The sequence below is a fragment of the Tauraco erythrolophus genome, chromosome 6, assembly GCF_009769465.1.
Source record: "Tauraco erythrolophus isolate bTauEry1 chromosome 6, bTauEry1.pri, whole genome shotgun sequence".
Lineage (NCBI taxonomy): Eukaryota > Metazoa > Chordata > Aves > Musophagiformes > Musophagidae > Tauraco > Tauraco erythrolophus.
Window position 1 is genome coordinate 24,877,823 of NC_141470.1, and position 20,948 is coordinate 24,898,770.

At 39.2% G+C, this 20,948-nt stretch overlaps 1 protein-coding gene across 1 annotated transcript in view; it reads right to left on the minus strand.

The window, feature by feature from the left end:
- The window catches only part of MICAL2 (microtubule associated monooxygenase, calponin and LIM domain containing 2), a 109,112-nt gene that overhangs the window by 67,749 nt on the left and 20,415 nt on the right, over window positions 1-20,948 (minus strand). The window contains 15 exon segments of the mRNA XM_086613059.1: window positions 10-114; window positions 1,259-1,408; window positions 1,991-2,062; window positions 6,367-6,479; window positions 6,992-7,191; window positions 9,360-9,507; window positions 9,604-9,694; window positions 9,897-10,023; window positions 11,240-11,355; window positions 12,176-12,433; window positions 14,083-14,183; window positions 15,143-15,298; window positions 17,132-17,233; window positions 18,324-18,440; window positions 19,110-19,317. Coding sequence (XP_086469185.1) covers window positions 10-114; window positions 1,259-1,408; window positions 1,991-2,062; window positions 6,367-6,479; window positions 6,992-7,191; window positions 9,360-9,507; window positions 9,604-9,694; window positions 9,897-10,023; window positions 11,240-11,355; window positions 12,176-12,433; window positions 14,083-14,183; window positions 15,143-15,298; window positions 17,132-17,233; window positions 18,324-18,440; window positions 19,110-19,317 — 2,064 coding nt within the window.

Genomic DNA, 20,948 nt, shown 5'->3' on the forward strand with positions numbered 1-20,948 from the left:
AGTTCCTACCTGCCTTTTTGGTTGAGGTGGAAGAAGACTTGGATCCTTAGGTTTAGCAAAGCGAGGGTTAACAGGAGGCTCAGAAGACAGGAGGGCTGGTCTATCTATTGGCTCCTTGTAAAGCATTTTTAAAATTAAAAGGACAGAGCAGGAAAAAAAAAGGAAGACAGTAAATAGGATTCAAAGATCTTTTAAGGCAGAAAGAATTAAAAGCTGCTTTGAAAGACATGTTACAACGGAGCTTAACAACATGTTTTGCAGATTTTTGTCACCTACCCATTCTATTAACCCCTTCTACCATCAAAGATATACTTAAAATGCAGCACAATCAGTATTCTTCAAGAGAGGTTATGATCAAAAGGTAAAACATCGAGGCTTCCTTCAACACAGCCAAGCAAACATCTACATAGGTATCACATGCAGAAAGCTCATGCCATCGAAAAGTAGCCAGGTAGAGAGCAAACAATAGAGGTCCACGGACTGAGTCACTCGACATCTATAAAGGCTACACTTCTAGAGGACTTAAACATGTAAACAAATGGATGTAAGCACAAAGAATTAAGAAAGCCACCACCCTTTACAGAACCTCGACACCTTGCTCATCCTTCCTTCAGATCTTCTAGGTGACACATCCTAACTCAGCTGACTCAAACCCTCTCACTAGCTAAAGCGTGACTCTGATCTTATCATCCCTACCTTGACAGCACAGGTTTATTTTTAAAACACCACTCGTCACACTGACAACAAACCATGAAAACACTGTGGAATGTACGAATATATTCCATTATGCCTACTTTAGGAATGGAAATGGCAGCAGGACACATCTTGCAAAAGATTAGGTTCTCTTCTCACGCTTTCTAAATTTTCCAGAAAGATAGATTTCACTGGCTATGTAGTGTCCTTTATTCACAGAATATAGGAAAAAAATGTCATTTTGCAATACCATATGCAGCCAGCTTAAGACTTCCACAGAAAGCAAAAATTCTACAGACTGGCTTACAAGAGATTTCTAGATATTGCAACTCCACAACACTTTATTAATATAACAGATATTAATACATTGTATTAATATGCATTGCTCATACATAACCAGGTCATATTTGTTTGCTAAGTATGGAGAGGAATACCTTCAATTTGCATAAAATATAAAAAAGACAACACACTGCAAACACATTTCCCTTGGAAATCCACATTGCATTGACAAAGAGGGACTGCTGTTTAATTTCAGAGATTAATTTTATGTTCATCTATGACCTACCTGCCTCCGAAAAATTGTATTTGGAGCATTCTCTTCAAACTTCGCCAGCAACTGAGTTGCCATTGATTTAACTTTATTCTGGTTCATTCCTTCTCTGCTATCACTCTGCTCTTTTCCAGCATTTGTGCCTTGGCCTGAAAAGCCTGAAGCCTGCAAGGAAACAACAAACTGTTTTTCTTGAGTTCACCTATGACACTCGTGGAGAGAGAGATAACATCCTTATTAGCAAAGGGTGAAAGGAAATACAGTCTACAGTATGTTAAAAATTACACTGTTTAGCATGCAGAAGTCACCAAAAAATATTTTCTTTGGTCCCAGAGTACAGTAAAAAGGGAACGTGAATCGGTGCTGCTGCTGATAAAGCAGAGTCACAAAGGTAACTAATCAGAGAGGGTCTAGGAACCAATATGCAATGCAAATTCGTCAAACAAAAATCTGCTTAAATAACTGAGTTGGGAAAAGGAAAAAAAAAATCCCAATGCCATAAATGTTCTTGAGTCAGAAAGAAAACCAGTGCAGTTCAGGTAATGCTCCCCTCCCTACCAAATGATAGAAATAAATGTAGCATTTTAGTGTAACCACAGTAAATTCAAGGATTTAAGGGGAGAGGCTTTTTATTCCTGCCAACCACAAGAGGCCAAGCCCTGGCCCCCCGACTCCCACTGCTTCTGGTGGGAGCACTCTGGTGCTCATCAAGGAGTTGAGTATGGGTGGACATCACTGAACACCAACCTCCTCAAAGACGCCAAAAAGACCTTTTCGACGTCTTTTGTTAGACTCATTTTCTTCTCGTTTTCCTTCAACCTGAAACGGTAAAGTCAAACAAGTTCTATGGATTACTGTAGCAGTTACTAGATTTACCCAGGCAGTTCCTCCCAGGACACTAACTTCCATAGCCAGGACAGTGTGCTCTGGCCTCTGTTAAACAAGGCAAACATTGTTGAGCAGCACTAGCATGCTGAGTCCTCATTGCACTGGTGCATCTCATTAGGCACTCCCTGCTCAGCAGGATCGTTCCTTGCATAAGGAGCCTGGTGGCCCTCGTGGCTGTTACCACATATGTAAATGCTGCCCTGTAATCCCTGACTGGGAGCTCCCACTGGACTCTGATGGGTGAAAATACACATTCGTACACTTCGTTGAACACAGGCCCTAGAACATTGATGTTAACCTTTTCCTCTTTTAGTCCTAAAGAGTTGATCATTCACAAAGCACTAGCACATCCTTGAAGGAAAAGGCATTACAGCATTAGTTATTCTGTGAATTTTCATCTAGACTACACTGGTTTCCATATAAATAACAAAATAAAAAGAACTATCACACTTTCAATATAGCCTCCACATCTCTTAACCTAGATATCTGCATGCAAATCATGTGTTCAAGGTGCAGACATATCTCTTTTTTTTTGAGCAATTATTGTCTGCCTTAAAGGTCTGTCTCCCTTGTAAAGTTCATCTCCCTATGGCTTTACCTTACAGTACTTAAGCTACTAAATTGCCTATTTTGTCCTCAAGCTATACACATATTTGATTATTTTACTGAACTAGAGATTACACAAATAATAAATAATATTTCATACTCAGCCCACACAAACTTGTAGAACAGTAAATGGTTAAAAATTTGTATCAATTCTTATTAAATTCAGTCTTGAAGTACTGGTACAACTAAGAGATTTTTTTTGCCTGATAAGTTTCATGTTAGGTTCTATTTTATCAACAATAAACTGTTCCACTTATTTGCATTTGCCCACGCTGTAAACTCAGTGATTGCTAGGCCAACTTGAAAAAAGAAAAAGAATAAAGAGAGAAAGATCAAAGAGCACATGCTCTCTTTTTACATATACACTGTAATAAATCATTACGCAGTGAATAGAAGTAATCCCAAACAACTTCTGGGCAAACACCAGAAGAATCAGATGACAATATTTTGATTACTTTGCATGCTGTGGTACATTGTCTTTCAAGCCCCAGCTCCCAGTAATCTAGCTTTACGCTACCTATAATCATTAGTCTACCAAGGAACCTAACGCACAATGTATTCTGCATAATAATCCGTACCACATAAAAGCAGAATTTGCCTAACTGAATGGAGCAAACAAGATGTTGCCTTTCAAAAACCTTACACAAAGGACTTTCATCAACATATTTACAAAGAAGTGAAAGACAAAGCAATTTAATTGCCTAGCAAAACTCCAAGAAAAAGGATCGTGTCCTTTATTGTGTAAACACCTCCATTCATTTATTAGTCTGGAGCACAGGAAACCTCAGTTCCTCTCCAGCCCAGCTGACACTCTTAGGAGAATGGAAAACATGATCCAGCCCAGCAGACGCTGCCAGAACAGCTACCGCCACACCAGCTCCCAGCCCCAGCTTCCTGGTCTCTCACAACCTGCGCCCAGATAAGGATCCCTCCTCCAGCCAAACAAAAGGACAAACTAGATGGTACGGAAAGTTTAGGAAGTGACGCTCTGTTACCCTGGCTGGTTTCTGACTCTGTGATATGCGAGTGTTCTCCTACAGTCATACCTGGATAACGCTCAGCACCACTCTTTGCAGGGGAAAGAACCACAAAACTGAAGCCACAGCCAAATTCTTAACTCACGCAGTTAAGAGTCAAGAAGCTTTCCAAGGAGCTTCATCTCCCACCTAATTTCAGATGGTTATGGCACTTGTGAGTCTCTGTCCTAAGCTGAGTACTGTGTTTCTTGCTAAGTTTCATGTCCCATCCATGACAAGGCTGCAAAGCCTCATACAAAATCAGGTCTTGACAGTCCTGCTCCCCAAGCTGATTTGGAAAATATCGCTTCCACTTCTTCTTTCAAACAAGCCCCTGTAGTGTGAAACCAAAGGGGCCCGTCAAGCAAATCACCTCATGCTTTCATGTAGTGCCAAGAAATATAGCTTCTGTTATGACAGAAGGCTTATTTCATGACAGGAGGTTAGTCAGAGGGCTGTACAGCTTAGTAATGGAAAGCTCTCTCCACTACTAAAAGTCTATTTACTTCTGCAAATAACTCAGGGAAAAACAATGACACTGTGGTCAAGGAAAGGGTTTTTCTTCTGAAGAAGTCACCCACAAGAAAAAGCAATGTTTACTTTGCCTATTTGGTTTCTCAGTGCTTGGTTAGCTGGGAAACATGTCACTTCGTTTTGTGCATATGGGGGTGGTAGGGAAAAGTTATTTCTTAACAAGCATATATGAGGTTCCTGGGCAGTTGAGTTCCTGGGCAGGTTTTCAAAACGTGTTTGTGGACAGAAAATATTCAAGATGTAAGTCAGTCAAAAAAATATTAAGAAATTCTGGAGTAATCCTTCAAGTGAAAAAATGAATAAATAAATAAATCACATTTCTACCAAAACTGAGAAGACAAGCCAGCAAGAAATTTAAAAAGCAATATATTAAAATACTGAGAAATACAGTACATACATGTACACTTGAACTTTTATTATGGACACTCAATTCTAAGAGAAGTAGGAAATCTGCACATTCGCAGGAAAAAACTTAAGAGTCTCTGCATAGGTGTAAATGAAGCAATACAGTTAAGCTTTAAGGAGGTCTGTTTAAAAAACAAGAAAAGTAAAAAGCCAAAGAAAGAACTTGAGAAGACAGTCGATATACTGTCTCTGGCTAGCCCAGGAAACTCAAAACCTGGAACAGTTTTGCATTAAGCTATATTTCAGAAAATGCAGAAGTTAAATTCATTTTGGTGGAAGAATACATGCTGCTGTCTAACTTGTGCTGATTAATCTGCAACAGTTGTACCTGTGACACTGCTGCCTCTGAGCCAGGTTGTGCAGACACTCCTTGTTTAAACTGAAGTTAAAATAAAGGTAGGCTTGGCTGTGAAAGCAAAGTCCCTCCTCAAGGCCTCCTTTCAGGAGAGGACCAAGTTAATAAATAGGCAGGACGTGAAACAGTTTATTACTAAATAATTTCATCAGAGTAACTTTTAAATTAAATTATATAGAACTTTTGAAGTTACAATCCATTTAGAAATACATAGACAATACTCTCACTGCACACAGCCCTATGTCAGATGGTATTAACTCAGGTTTCCATACTCCTTCCAGGCTCTGGAGTCTTTAATTGCAACATGTATGGGCATGGATGTGTTTTACACAGGGACATAAACAGGGTATGTCAATAAGTTTTCATTAATAAGTGACCAAGAGAGAAAACTACATGGGTATGACTAAGAGATGATTATCTCTGAGTCATGTTAGTCAACTTGCCCACTGTTTGTCATCATGGCAGGCTTTAGACATCTATAAAGCTTTGAAAGCTTCCCTCCAGAACCTTGACAGAATCCACAAACTGCTCAAATCACTGCTTTAGTTAAAAAAAAAAAACAGAACCCTTGCTCAATCAACAAGTATTCTAGCATATCAGTGATTATTTTAACTGATATATAATATTATAGCTGTGTATTTAACTCTAGGAATACAGAACTATGGTACTATTCTTCTTAAGGCAGAAATAGCCCAGAAAAATACACGACTTTTCTGTTTCAAAAAAAAAACCAAACCAAGCAAGAAAACCCACCAAAGCCCCCAGCAAAAAAATAAAACTTAACATCTAGCATTGCACAAAATCTCCTGAAAACACCTTGTGAAAAACTTTCAAAAATAAAACATAAAAGACAATACAGGTAACAGAGCCAGGATTTCAAATATTCCATATTGAAAACTGCAACTTACAAACACAAATAAAACATCCTCTTCCCTTCACTTATATCTACACTGAAGAAGATTGACATGGAAAACGGATATGAATTCTTCTCAAGTACACCCAAATTCTCACTGTGCTTCAAGATTTTGCATTTACAGAGAACACCTAACTGGGACTATTATTACTGCTTCAGCAATTTAACACTGACAGTGCTTCAGTTTCACCATTACAAGCACCATAAGGATTGAGTGTGCACATGTGTATTAGCTTTGTTTACTGTGAAATCTTATTTTACTTTTCCACTATGCTCAAAAAAATCTCCTTCCACCAGTCTTTTAGTAATAGGATATATATAAAACCTTTATTTCTGAGGCTGACAGTTTGTTTTCATCTTTTTGAAAGGGAAAGATTTATAGGGCAAGTCTTCCTTCACAACTTACCTTTGGTACTCGTTTTCTTGGTGAAGTTAAATTGATGTAATTATTAAAGATGAAGTTTGATGATTTTGCTGAACAAAGATCATTATTTTCTCCATTTTGCCTGTCCCCAGCATCTGTTCAAAAAACAACTGCTTAAGATATTTATTCAGATTTGTTTTTTAAATACTTTGACTAAGCCAGAACTTGCCAGTTGAGTGCTGGTTAACAATTACATATAAGAAACCCAGGCAAATAGAAGTAAATATATACAATGAAGGGTGACTTTTTACAAAAGGAAGAAAAACATCCAGGAACGGCCATGCCGCATACAGTTGTCCTTACCAGAGAACCGCTTTAATGACCTGATACATGAACTTCATGATTTCAAGCAGCAGTTATCCAGCTGCTCCTGTTCTCTGAAACCACCAAGGACCCACAAAACCTTGGTCTTCAATCAAGTTCTTCCCCCTTTCCTTTTTTTAAGCACAAGGTAACTATTGTAGACAGAAGCAGGCACACGCGCATGCCAGAATGGCTCAGCTGGGAAAGGACTCTTGGCTCAAGAGCAGTGCTCGTAAGCAGCCTGGATGAAGTGCTTCCACTCCCCAAACTTGCAAGAATTAGGAGCAGCCTGGGTTCAGCTTACCTACTGCCTGCAGAGGTGTACCTCTGAACAGTTCGTAAAACTTGGAGAGGTACATGACCATGCTGAGCTTGTCGGGCTCCCCGGCTGACCCCACCTCCTTCCCCGTGGTCACAGGTGGGATCCCAAACTCCTGTTCAGCAACATCGAATGCCAGCTGGTTATTTTTGACAACGTCCTCTTCGTTCAGAGCATCAAAGTCACTGTGGGGACAACATACTGGCATCAGTGGCGGTTTGCTCTCTGCCCCCCTCGGAAACACGCAGTGCTCCCTTGCCCATTGGAGAGGTGCAGAACAGCACCATGAATGGGGGCACTGACTCAAAGCTACAGAGTCTACACAATGCCAAAAGTAAGAGTCTCATAAATCCCGTTATTACAAATCCTGGCTTTGCCAGAAACATAATTTAAAAGGTATTTCACTGAACTAGATTTTGATGCAGTCCCATGAAAAAGGATTCCCGTACTCATGAAGAAATGCAATTCCTCTTCAGAAGTGCTAAGAAAACTTTTTCGTCTCAAAATACAGCTGTGCTACTACAGATTTCACCTGTTACCCATTGACTAGTTGGTTTCAATTAGTTCTATTAATCAAAGTGACGAGGAGTAAATTTACGCCAGCATTTTATGAAACAAACACGTTACATATGTGCACACACACGTGCACAGGCACTACCTTTCTTTTTAAGGTGCTGTGCACACAGTTTGAAAGAGGACCTCCTGTCCATGTCATAACTGGATTTAGCAGTGCACTAAATAATACATCACACAGCTGGAACTGCATTATCCATTCCCTAATCCATTTTCTATGGGACCTATTCTAAGACTGATCCCTTGAACAGCTTCCAAAATTCATGATTAAAATAAACATGTAAATAAATTTCAAAGCTCTAAGCAGGGCAGTTTCTTTCTCCTCATAAGAAATGTGAGTTTTTGAACTCCCAAAGAATTTCTCTCTCTTCCCCCCACCCACACCCCCTGTCTATTTCTAGAGCCAGGGGGCTGCAGGCAGCCCTCTGCCCCAGCCTCGCCTGCCTCTCTTGCCTACCCAGCTTCCATCTGGCCAAGTCCTTTGGCAGTCCCATTTAATACAAAAAGCCAACAAGATCCAAACACAATGTTAATTAAACAGCAGGAGGTCTGTTAGCTCAGGAAGAGAAATATATCAACATTCTCGAGAGAGCAGTGCTTAAGAGACATCCTTTCCACAGACAGTAAGGATTACTCTACTTTCTACATTCTCTGTCCCCACCTTATATCCACAAAATCATCAATAATTCAAATTTTTTCAAACTAATCCTAGGAAAAAAAAAAAAAAATCTTTTTCTTACAATGTTAGCTCTTCCTTTGACAAAGCTGTACAAACAAGCATCCTAGGTATCGCTCCTATTTTTTCCAACTTATCACACCTCATAAAAAAGCTCAATCATTTCTTTTGTTTATCCACAATAAAGGGAGGCAGACAATAGTTCACTCGTGACTCCTAAATCTGTGTAGGAAGGCAAGAGAATGCATCCACTGCGTTTTGGAGACTGTTGAGAGGACAGAAGAGTCACCCCACCACAGACTGCATGATTCTAAGATTTAATAAGCAGACCCAGTACCCAGTGTCAGCACCTGCCATTTCCTGACACCTGTTACGCACTGACACTCTTTTATCTAACCAAGAAACCTTACGAAATATTTACACATAAGACAACCAGTCTTGTTGGGTTAGGACCCCAGAAACACTGTCAAAGGGGAACGCTGACTTACATTCAATCCCTAAAGCAGTTAATTTTCAAGGGCCAGCCCTTGTTGCATAGCCCACATGCACTGTGCTCTTCTGGACAAGGAGTTGTGCAAAACCATCACCTTCCGTGCTCCACCATGGCCCAACATTTCCCTACGTGACTCTCACAGCAACCACTACAACACGTTGAGGACGGCTCATTTAAGGCTCATGCAGGTATTTCTGTAATTCATGACAGTGCCATGATGGCTCTGGTTTTACACATATACTAAAAACCTGACTCCAGGGACCTGGGAATGCAACTCTCACATTCCCCAAGCACCGCAATTTTTTGTTTTAAATAGCCATATGACTCCCACAAGCATGATCATAACTCATAAGGTTCAAAGCCTCCCTAGCTCCTTGAAAGCACATATATTTCATTTTAAATAGCATGCAAGGACACACAGAAAAAAAACAAAGCAAAAACAACCCCACCCTCTCCATTCCCCAAACCTGGCAAGGGTGTGCACCTCCTTGCAAAAAACAGCAATAGAAGGGAACTGTAGACTATCAGTGTTGTTCTGGTTGGTCTTACACTATGCTTTGGTAAATACTTAATATATCCTACACTCAACAAGATCTACAGAGGTCACTTACATGAGGTCAGGTCTGAAGCGATGGATAATTGCACACAATGCAAGGCCACTTTTCCAGGAGGTAGTCAGGTCTGTGACGTTAACATTACGGTACCCTTCTGTCTGTTTCTGACACCAGGTCAAAAGCTTGTTAGGCCGAATATCTGACTCTGCAGTTACAGTGGAGAGCAAACATTTGAATCAGTTTTTGTATGCCCAGAAGGCTCCAAATATGAGCTCCACAGCAAACACGAAATGTCACATACCATGTCTTGAGAGATTCACTGATCTTCTAATAGAGCTTACTCTTTCAAGAGGACATTGTTGTAACTCATTGGTAACATATAACTGTCTCACCTACAAGTAAAAGCAATTGGCAGCAAAATGTTAGAATTGCTTGGAGAGGAAAAAAGAGTTTTCTTCCTATGTTAACTTTATTGAAAGCTGGATCTAAATTTAGAAGCCTCCTGAAGATTTTATTTATGCACTACCTGTGACCCTATTTCTCCTGGCCAAAAAAATAACTGTGATTTCACAAGTAAGCCTTCTAAATACTGACCTGATGAGGTCGAACACAGCTTGAGTTCAAGTTTGGGTATCTGGTTCCTGGGTCAATGGTATACTGGTCAAAGTTCTTATTAATATTTTCAGGGGTAGTCTGAGGCAAGAGTCGATAAATGCTCTCCCTTATAGAGGAAAAAAAGACACAAGAAATATTGATTAAAATAAATATTATATAAAGAGTATTTTATTTTTTGCAGCTATGTGCACCTTATTTTGACTCTGTCAAGACAAGTGTTATGCACTAAATGCATAATGCATCAATCCCATTTCTCATCCCTGCTCAGCAGGAGAAGGATGCCAGATTGAAAAAGGAAAACAAAAAAACAGACTCTTAGAACTTATGCCCATATTTTCCTGAGGCAGGAAGCGAGCAAGAAAAAAAAAGGAAAAGAAAAAAAAGGAGGTTACATCATTCAGTCATCTGGTTTTGCTTTAACCTCCACCCAAGGAGTAACTTCTTTACCACATAACAGCACTAAATCCCATCATTCTGCAATTCCTATAACACCACAGCCTTTTTTATTATGCTGTTCAATTTTCCATTTGGGACTATGCCGTGTTTGAGTCATCCCACAGGCTTCTATCTTAAAACTTCTCAAAGCTCAGTAATGCTTCTATTTACATTACCACAACGATGACTACTTCTATTATGTGTCTGCCCTGAAACAGCCTGGGCAGCTGTAGCCGAGCAGAGCAGTTGCCATCAGAACCAAAGTCAGCAACTTTAACCATTAGACCATGGCGACACCGGGATTGCTGGTGTACTTAAGAACAGGTTTTTTGCTCTGGTCAAGAAGACATTACATAGACAAGCTTATGATGCAGCATTCTAGCAATTCTCCCTTGCCACACATTTATCACTCTAAATAAAGAGGGCATCAGGGCTACTAATTGAAAATGCAGAGTAAAAGTCACAGATAGCAACTATAAAAGCTGCTAGTGTTAAAGCATTTATTTAGACTTGTTTCATAAAAAAAAATTTTTAATTAAAAAAACAGGTGCTGAGATGGTTGGAGGGTTAGTCTTTTGACACAAGTTATCTTCAGTTTACTTCCTTAAGGATCGCACTTAATTCTAGTCATTAGTGACTTAAATTAGTGATTTAAACCCATGTTATGTACATTGCTGGACCTCTGTATTAGTGTGCAGAAGCTTACAAAGCAACAGCCTACTGCTATTGTAAACTGTTCAGTAAGCTGAAAGAATGGGTAATTTCAACCCAATGCCATTGCAGTGAAGAATATTTCTACTACTGGCATTTCAAGTTCCACTGCCTTCTACCAATACCACAACTCTTTAAACCACTGAAAACCATGAAGACGACAAAGCAGCACTCACCTTTCAGCAAGGATTTCTAACGGGGGTTTTCCTTGAGCCCAGCTCCGCACCATCCATGCAGTATCAAAAGCAGCTAAGAAGCCTCTTGCACAGCCAGTACCCATTGGCCAGAAGGGCTGTAAGAAGCACTGACATTTTAATCTCTTGTATTTCTTAAGGTCTTATTACAAAAGTAACTTGCAATGTAAATTTGGAGTCCAGAGTTTCCCACTGTCTTACAAAAGTAGCCCAGAAAGTTAAAATAAAACAGCCAATTCTTGTAGTTTTCAGATGTTTCACTCCTCCAAGTCTTAGGTAATGAAAAAAGACTGCTTTCACTTTTTCTTTTTTTTTTAATTTCTATATTTAAAAACAAATTTCTTAACCTCTAAAGGTAAAGGCTGAGGGAAAAAAAAAGACAACTCAATACTCAAGAATTAGTCAGGAGAAAAAAAAGGAAAAGATGCCTTTCTTCTCATCTCCTAATTTTGCTTTAGACTGATCTTTTCAAGCACTTCAGGCTGTCAGCAGGAGTTAGAAAAAAAAAAAACAAAACAACCAAACAAAAACTAGTTGCAACATACACTTTTCACTTCAGAAAGAGAAAAAGAGAACGTATTGAGGAAAAGAGACTGCAATAAAAATTTGGACCAAGTTTTTCTCTATGACAGAAGTCAGGAAAATTATGCCATGCACCGAAGCTGAGGACAGGCAGCTCATAGTTTTCAGACAGAAATACAACTTGCATAAAGCAAAACTTGATCTCAGCCAGAGACTGCCAGCCAAGCATTAGTTATGACATAAACTATGGCATAAAAAAAACCCAGAAAAAACCCCACCTATTCCAAAGAAAGTATCATTGTCTCAGGATATGTCAGAGAAGACGGTTTGTTTTAGAGGGTAGACTAAGGAAAACAACCCCAAAACCTACTACTTGGAAGGCATTCCAAGACATACCTCAAGCAAGCTATCTCCAACAAGCGCCACCAGGAGAGGATGTCTGTGCCTCTCTCTCACTAGTGCAGCGTTTTCAGATGCATACATGGAAGTAAAATCAAACATAGCTACATCTGGTTGCCCGTAGTGATTAATTGCAAAATCTAAGGAAGGCAGCTGGTAATTGGTTGCAAAGTCAGCAGCTTCTCTGGCATAGGACAGCAAATTGCTCTGGTTCACATTTTCCCCACAGAGGAGCAGCTCAGTATCAATGCAGTCCTGCAAGGAGAGAAGCATGCAGGATTAGATACTCCAACTATCCTCTCTGGATAGGAGAGATGCAGTCTCACAGCATCAGAGTGGCAACTATACATCTCACAGCACAAAGAACAAAGTGAGATCTGTCATCTCCTCCAAAAAGTTAACACATAAACGTAGGTTACTGAACTGCCCCAAACAGGAACTCTCTATACCAACATTGAATAAGCAGCTCTACTTGCAACAGAATATTCTAGTGCCTCCCAGTTCCTTGGTTATGTGTTATTTTCATAACATTACTTTCTTCCCACCAAAAGATGCTATCATCATTACTGCAATGCTTTTCTGCATGTGTGCACCCCACATCTGAAACCACACGAGAGCAGAAATACTGATGTACTGATGATACAAACACGTGGGTCACAGCCTGAAGGTTTGACTTAACATCTCAGTAACAACACATTCAAACTTGGATGATAGAAGCTTTTCTATTGTACTGTTTGGGGCTCGTTGTTTGTTGGGGTTTTTTTGGCCAGTGTGGTAAAGGACCCTGCCTTTACAGGTCATCCTACTTAAAGCCAGTCATTATTAATAAGGCAGTTTCTATTTACAGCTTAATCATGGATGAGACCCCTAATCACAGGGATGATACTACAGAACTGCTATTAGCCCAGTTGTTTTAGGGTTTTTTTTTCCCACTCAGACCTTGGCAGGTCAGGGAAACAGCTCTGACAGGCCACAGCTGCTGCTTCTCTTCTCCAAACTTCCCATGGATCTCCTGGGACTGCCCCCACCTACAACCATCAGCTCCTCAAGCCCTGGGGTCCACCTCCCACTCCCTCCAACACTGCTGGGGGCTGCCAACCTTCCCCTCTCTCGTCTCAGCTAGGCAAGGCCAGCTGCTCTGCCCTGGGAGCCCCTGTCCTCCAAAAGAGCAGGAAATCATGTTACTGAGCTTAGTGGTTCCATCAGAAAGCCAAGAAGCCTACTGATAGCTCCCCACAAGTACTTCCTCAGGGAAATTATACTTGACTGTTTTGGCACTGTTTTACTTTGCAAGAAAAATTGACCTCTCTTGGGTTTCCAGGAAGAGAAATTTAAATGGTGCCAGAACACTTTCTAGAAATAAAAGAAAACAAATCCTCACATCTTACAGAAGAAGGAAAAGAAAAAGGGGAAAAAAAAAAAAAGAAAATAAGAAAAAAGGCCTCTAAGTCCCAAGTACCTTAGAAAGGTCAGGCCATCGTTTTTACAGCCTCCTTCTATCACGTTTCACCCACTTTAGAGAATTTGCAATTTAGCCTGGGGTAGGTTTTAACACTTTGTTATTTGCCTGATAAAACTGGACATAGCTGTGCTAAGTTCTCCTTTAAATAAATGAGGTTTTTATTTTCTGGTGCGATGACCACACCACGTATTTCCAAGGTGAGTCAAGATCCCGTTTCAGCCAGTTTCAGAACGAACAAATTTAGGAAGTATTGTTTTCAGTTCTCTACAGAAACTTGGTGCTGACTGGAGGGAAAAAGCAAACAAACAAAAAAGTCAGAGTAAGATCTAAGTGATCTAATAAGTCTATAAACATTCTTTATAACATGCAACTACGTTTATGCAGATGTTCACACTTAGTCTGTGCCAAGTAAATAAAATAGGATTCCAGCAGTTTTACATACATTAATAATCACTCCTTTGTCCAGAAGACTCTGCTTTTTTGCTGTCATCACAAAATAATGAGTGCTATCTTTGTAGTAAACAATATTCTCCAGGTCAATTCCTGAAAAGAGATAAATACATTTCTTATGAAGTACAGTGCGCTGTCTGTGTTATTTACTAACAACATGTCATTGATCCCCACAAGTGTGTTTCCTTCTTAGGATACATTCACTTTCCCAGCTAGGATGAAGCATTAGTGGATGAGATGCTCTAAAACAAAACGAAACAAAACAAGAGAAAAGATCAGCCTTATCCCACAAGAGTTTTTCTCAGCATTATTTATTTACCATCCTTTTAAGGAACAGCCAGTTAACTACAGCCTTAATCTTCTGAGGTAGAAAAGGGGAGCCAAGGGAACATAGTGGTTTTTAGGTTGCTAGGGCTCTGGCATTGGGTCTAACCAGGAGTTTTAGTTTTTATTATAATAATAATAATTAAAAAAAAATAAATCAGCTATAAATCCAGAATGGAATTGCTTACACTGACAGTGGATGCAACTAGTCTGAAGCCTCTTTTCATACAGATGTATTTCACAGTTTATATTTAAAATATTGCTGGCAGATTCCTGTTCAGTTCTTCCCAGTTTATCAGATCTACACATCAAAAAGCAAGAATAAACTCCTCCTAGAAGGGCAGAGCCTTTTTCACAGGGTTTAAGCTGCTCAGTATGTGAACAGATACAAACAAAATAAACCATGTCTTAAGGGAAATCTCTGGGCACTGAAAACACTCTTCTAAATTTGTTCAACATAGCAGACATTTTTACAGTTGAGAAAAATTTAAACATTGAAACAAGCGATGATGTGGCAACGCCCAAGCTAAAAAAGCAAAATAAAATTCCACTGTACCATAAATGGACACTTCCATCTGCAAAACTGTGACATCAACAGCATTTTATCACCTTTTTTTTTTTTTATACAATATATTTAAATTGATGTTAATAGGAAGGTGGCCTGACAGATAAAGAGTTCCTCTACTGCCTCTTGTGTTTGGTTGTGGGAAAAATGAGGATGCACCCACCCGTTTCCTCTTTAAGGTCCTGGAAGAACTTCTGATTGAAGATGAAAGCAACACCACTAATTTCTTCTACCTTGGCTTCTGCAGTTGTATTTCGGTTTATAAAATTGGCAGTAATAGCTATAGCTAGCTTTCCACGAAACTCCTTCCTCCTGAAACCTGGTAAGCAAAGAAAAGAATTAAAAACACTGGAAATTTCACACTGGACTTTCAGGGAGGGTCAACTCAAGGCAGCTCAGTCTATTTCCTACGTCTAGTCCTATACTTCATCAAAGAACACACCATCAGCAGATCGTGTCATTCCTCCAAAATTCTCTTCAATGCAAGGAGTGTTTTTTCCCCACTCCCAGCTGCAAAACTGGAACTGTACTGCATTCAAGATAAAGTCTCGTTACAAAAAAAATAGGTCTGGAGGGGAACTATGGGAAGAAGCTGAACATGGGAAGAAGTTAAGGACAAATGATGACTACAGAAAAACAGACTGGAAATAGAGCAGAACAAATTTAATGGAGGGAAACATTTTTAACATGCTAAATAGCAAATAAGATTGTTTTTTATGTAGGTGGTAAACAGCTTATGAAAAAAATGCAAGAAATCAGCAGTCAAAAGCAGCAGAGAAAGATCTGAAAAATAGAAACCTCTGTAACAGTGCTTAGGTGTACACACTACCAGCTAATGAAGATTTTCAAAGATATTAGGCTTTGAAAAATATCAGCAGCTTAACTGTTAGATTTCCAAGGTGAGACTGACTGCGAAGTTACTTGCTCTCTTGCTCCATCCTAGATTCCTCTTTTCACAAAAACCACCCTCTAAGCCACAATCGTGCAATCACTATTTTAAGTCTTTCCCTCTGTGTGTTCCCCTCATCTGTAAGTATGTTCTGAAGTAGGATAAAGGGTCCTTAGAGTATTTTTCACCAATTGCAGATGACTTTTCAGAGAATGTACGTGTTTTCTAAGAAGAAATAAATCAGCTATGAATTTTTGTCTCTGTGCTTCTTGATATGCTCTCATTATTTCATTGGGATAAGTTTAACATGACAAAACCAGCTTCTGCATGTAAACAATCTTCAGCACACCAAATGTTCCCTTAGATCCTGGTACTATGATAACCATTAACTTCTCAACAAAGTCTGCAGCTGAGGTAAGAATAATTGTGTTTTGCTGATAAAAGACTGAATAGTCAGGTAAGGGGATAGCTGGACAATAGCATAGGGAAAATTCTAATATAGCATTATAAGGAATTAACTCTAAGCATATTGTGGTTGGCAGATAGAAGAACAAGCAGACAAACTATGAAACTAATAAAAAAAGAAAATAGTGTACTTAGTGAACTGAAACTAACATGAATCTAATTAAAGCTACAAGGGGAATGTGTAATTAAGTAAAAGGTTTGTTCATGTGATACTGGAGCAGCTTAGCTAGTGTCTCGCTAAGAAAGACAGCTCAGGTGGTCTGAATTCTTAACAATGACCCAAGTTCATGAAACATTTCCCCCCACCTTTAAGTTGGCTATTATCTTTCGAGATCAGTTCCAAAGTAACTGCTTCTGAAGTTAAATCACTTCTATAAAAGAGCGATACCTCTGATGCCTTCATTAAGTACCTGGCAGTCACATTTTCGCCATTAGTTCAAACATACAGTGCAAATTAACAGCACAATAGCAAAGACTATGCAACTCCTGACAGGTATCTTGTCAGCCTCCTGAAAGTTAAATCATCATATAATTACTTAACCGTTAAGCAAGCCCAATGGCATCATGATGCGTTTTGTAGGCAATGCAGATATACAGTGCTGAGAACTGGTAACAACATTAAATGTCTTTCTTTTGAGCTACAACTTTACAACAAAAGCAGAAGATACCACATAAAAAGTAGTTTCCACACAGACTTCAGTGGACTGAAAGGCAGCCTGTTGCTTTGTGTTTTCCTCTTTCAGGCCTTCCAAAACACCCGAAAGACTATGAACAAGGATAAAGCACGCATTCACCTACCTTCTAATGTGTTCCTACGGCCATCCGCACCAATAATAACATCAAATTCATACTCTGACAACGGGTGATCCATGGGGAGAAACTCAGCCCTCCAACCTATCTCTAAAACCACAAAGAATAATATTTATTCACTCTTCAGTAATACAATGGAGAAGTGATTTCACAGTCTGTAGAAAGGCCATTAAATGCTCTATTCCTCATTCAAACTGAGCTGAATTCTGCCTTGTTCCGATGGCGGGAAGTTCAGCTGCAGTCAAAGATACATTCAGGCTGTATTAGCAAGGTGTCAAGCTCAAACTGACAACAAAAAAATGGAAGCCTTCATTTGGATCACCTAGTGCACTAAACTTCCTCTCAGATCCACATGACAAGAATATGCTTAAGTATCTCATTCTCACAAAAATAGCCCCACAGTGACCTTATCAGGACAGTACATATACATGATTACAGCAAGGAAAGGTTGTGTATTAAAAGAAGAAACATAGCATCCCATCATCAATACTTTTAATTGTCTTCTAAGTAGAAATTAAAAGGAGCATACTCACAAAGCTAGATTTAATCTTTTCATTAACTCAAAGCTGATTATGTGAAAATGTTTGCATTGTCCATATTTAAACATTACATATGCTTTAACTATTTAAACCAATATATTGATTCTACTGTCACTATATGACCATTTAAAGAAAGTTAGCAGAGCATTTTAATTAAAGTAAAATTTTAGAATATTCTGGTTTACTACACCTTAAATACTAATCTTAAAAAAAAAGAAATAAAAAGAATGAGAAATCTTTATTTTGTTTAAAAATATTGCGTAAGATGGCTGATAAGACTGTGTATGCCAGTGGGAGTCATATCAAATATGAAAGCAAAATGAAGTCCAGGGAGCTTAATCCATACTCAATATTTATATTATCAATTGAAAATTGGTTTTGCAAGAAGATACCAAAAAGCCACACCAGACATCCTACAAATCCTCAAACACATGCCAGAAGGGATAGCGCAAAACCTCAACTTCTCGGGCTGGGTCATGTTTTAAGAATTACCAGTGTCACAATACTTATCATGCAAACCTAGCTGAATAAGAAGGGCAAAAACTCCCATTTCTTTAGACAGAATTCAGCTACTTTGAATGATTTCAATAATGCCTGGCATAAAAAAAAGAAGTTACTGTGAACAGAACAATACACAATACTTTGGTTTTCTTGATCTTCAGGAGGTTCCAAGACTTTCACAAATTCTAGATTCACGTGGATTTCAACTCCTAGTATAAGTGCAACTTTGAAGAGGATAAGCTGAAGTTGTCGAATACCTGTAGACAGTGAGTAACAAAGATGTATTTAATACATAAGTAATCAGAGATGCTAACAGCATGCCACCCAACTGATATTCGTTGTTACCACAAGCATGCAGCATTATTATTTCCTATATTGTGATGAATGCAAATGTAGCAACCACCACAGGATGCTGTTCTCTTCCATCTTCTCTGTTTCCTCTTGCAGCACAAACTCACAGGTAATAAAATTCATTTCAGTGACTTTATTAGAATACTTTTTTAGATCTTTCCTTCTTAAAAATATTTAAAGGATCTGCTAACCAATATGTTGACCATTTTAGGATAGAAAATTTTACAGCATATTTCCATGTAAAATATCCCACTTTTGCATATTTTCTCATTAGATTAAGGGTTGTGTCTACCTTCAACATACTAGAATGAATATCAACATTCTTCATACTTCGTAATAGAAACCTATTGTTTAACAAATCCAGACTAACAAAAGAGCTGCTCCATAAGACTGTAATTTGTTCAATTGCCATTTTGCTTAAATTAGACCATTTTTTTCCTTCTACATGTGTGTGCACACACACTTGCGCATGTTTAAGGCAGATTAGTTTTCTGTCAGATGAAAAAAGTCTCCATTAAACTTCTGACCTTGGTACACCTCTTATCTGAACAGTGCCCATGCCCTCAGATACTTACTGATGTGATCAATAGATCCTGCACAGAATTTTCCATAAAATTTCTTTGCTCCCAGTCCCCGAAGGTCGTGGATTGTAAATGGCCAGAGATGCAACACATTGTTTCTTGAAAAAGTGTCCCGCTTCTCCACGACAACGACTTTGGCTCCCAGGAAGGCAAGTTCTATGGCAGTCCGCAAGCCACATGGGCCACCTCCAATAATTAAACACTAGCAGAGGAAAGGAGGAGTCTTACACAGGGTTTTGTATTGACTTCCATATAGTTTCCAACTTACTCTGTTGGTACAACTTGATATTCAAATGGACTTACACTACTAAGAGTGTATCAAGTCATCTATTTAAATCAATAAACATCCATATTTTGTTCGCATGTGTTGTTCGGTCAGTTATTGTAAGAGGATAAGCTGTGTTTCATGCAGGCATAAAAGCATCTCATAAAAAGACATAACAGAAGAAACAGCCAAAAGCCAAACACTTTTGAGCATCCGCTTGTACATTTCTAACTCACATTTAGTTTTTCGAAACTGCTTGCACAGTAAACAGGGTTACAGCCACAAAAAAGGGAGGGGAAAGGAAATAAGTGGTCTCAGTGTAGGCTTCTTCTGTTTGAGAGAGGAAATTGGTGAATGTTTGCTACACTTGTTAGACAAATCTATGATAAGCCAGTAGTCTTACAGTGTTAGTTACTCTCTCTTTCAAGTGAGGGTGTATCCTGAATAGAACAGTCTAGTTCACCTACTGCTGTAAAGCAGGGCATGTCAAGAGAAGTCAGCAGACTTGTCCTCCTTCACCGGAGCAGGAGAACTTGGCCTGTCCGATTCTATTCCACCCAGTGGTCAACATCCTCATCTTCAGGGCAATCGCATTTTAGAAGCTTAAATCTAAGTTTGGGCATCCTCAGAAGAACCGCTTCAGAAATGATTACAGAGAATTCTCGCCCAAATTTTAGTTGACAGCTGTAAGTTTTCACAGACTAACAAGCAAAGGATTTCCAGAAAGTAAACTAATTAAACCCCAAGCATATCTAATGCTTACATTTTCCGGACTAATTACTAAAAACTGATTAGAAACAGTCTTATAGCTGGACAATGTTGTTGTTCCACACACGCCCATGGAAACCACCCACGCCAAAAACCCACCCAGACTTCATGAAACCAATGCCATCAGTTCAAGCCCGGTGCCCGGGCAGGGAGGGACGAGGTGAGCGGAGGGGAGAGCTCTGGCTGCGAAGCCGAGCTGTGCCGCGTTACAAATCCAAACCCATTATCTCACGCGCCAGACATGCTCCTGTGCGTCCCGCACACATAGCCAGACAGTCATTACAAAGCAAGCATGGACTGTATCTGGAGGCTCGTTGGATACAAGTCTGGTTCCCATTACACTTCAATTTCATAAAATAGAGTCATTTATTTATTTTGGTTTGTTCGTCATTTGTTTTCAGATTTAACGACTCAAGCAAGAATTATCTGGTGCTGATTTTGTCTGTGACTTTTGTCCAACCCAATCGTAAAAGTGCACAATTTTTTTTTTAACGTTGAATAAATAATTCAAATAAATTCACACTGAAAGAAGAGCTCCTGTGAGGTGCTTTTGCTTTGCTTAAGGCAAGTGTTTTGTTAACCAGAGATATTAAATAAGTTAGGTTGTTGCATTAGCCACTTGACTTTCTTCCTCCTAAAAGAACATATTTATTTCATAATTTCACAAGAACACTCCTCACTGCATGCTAAATATTAAGAAAACATTAACAGATGTAATTATATAAAGGAAGAAAATGGAGTGCAGATGTTATCCTGACTGAAGAAGATCACTGGTGGATGCTGGGTCAGCTTTTCTGCAC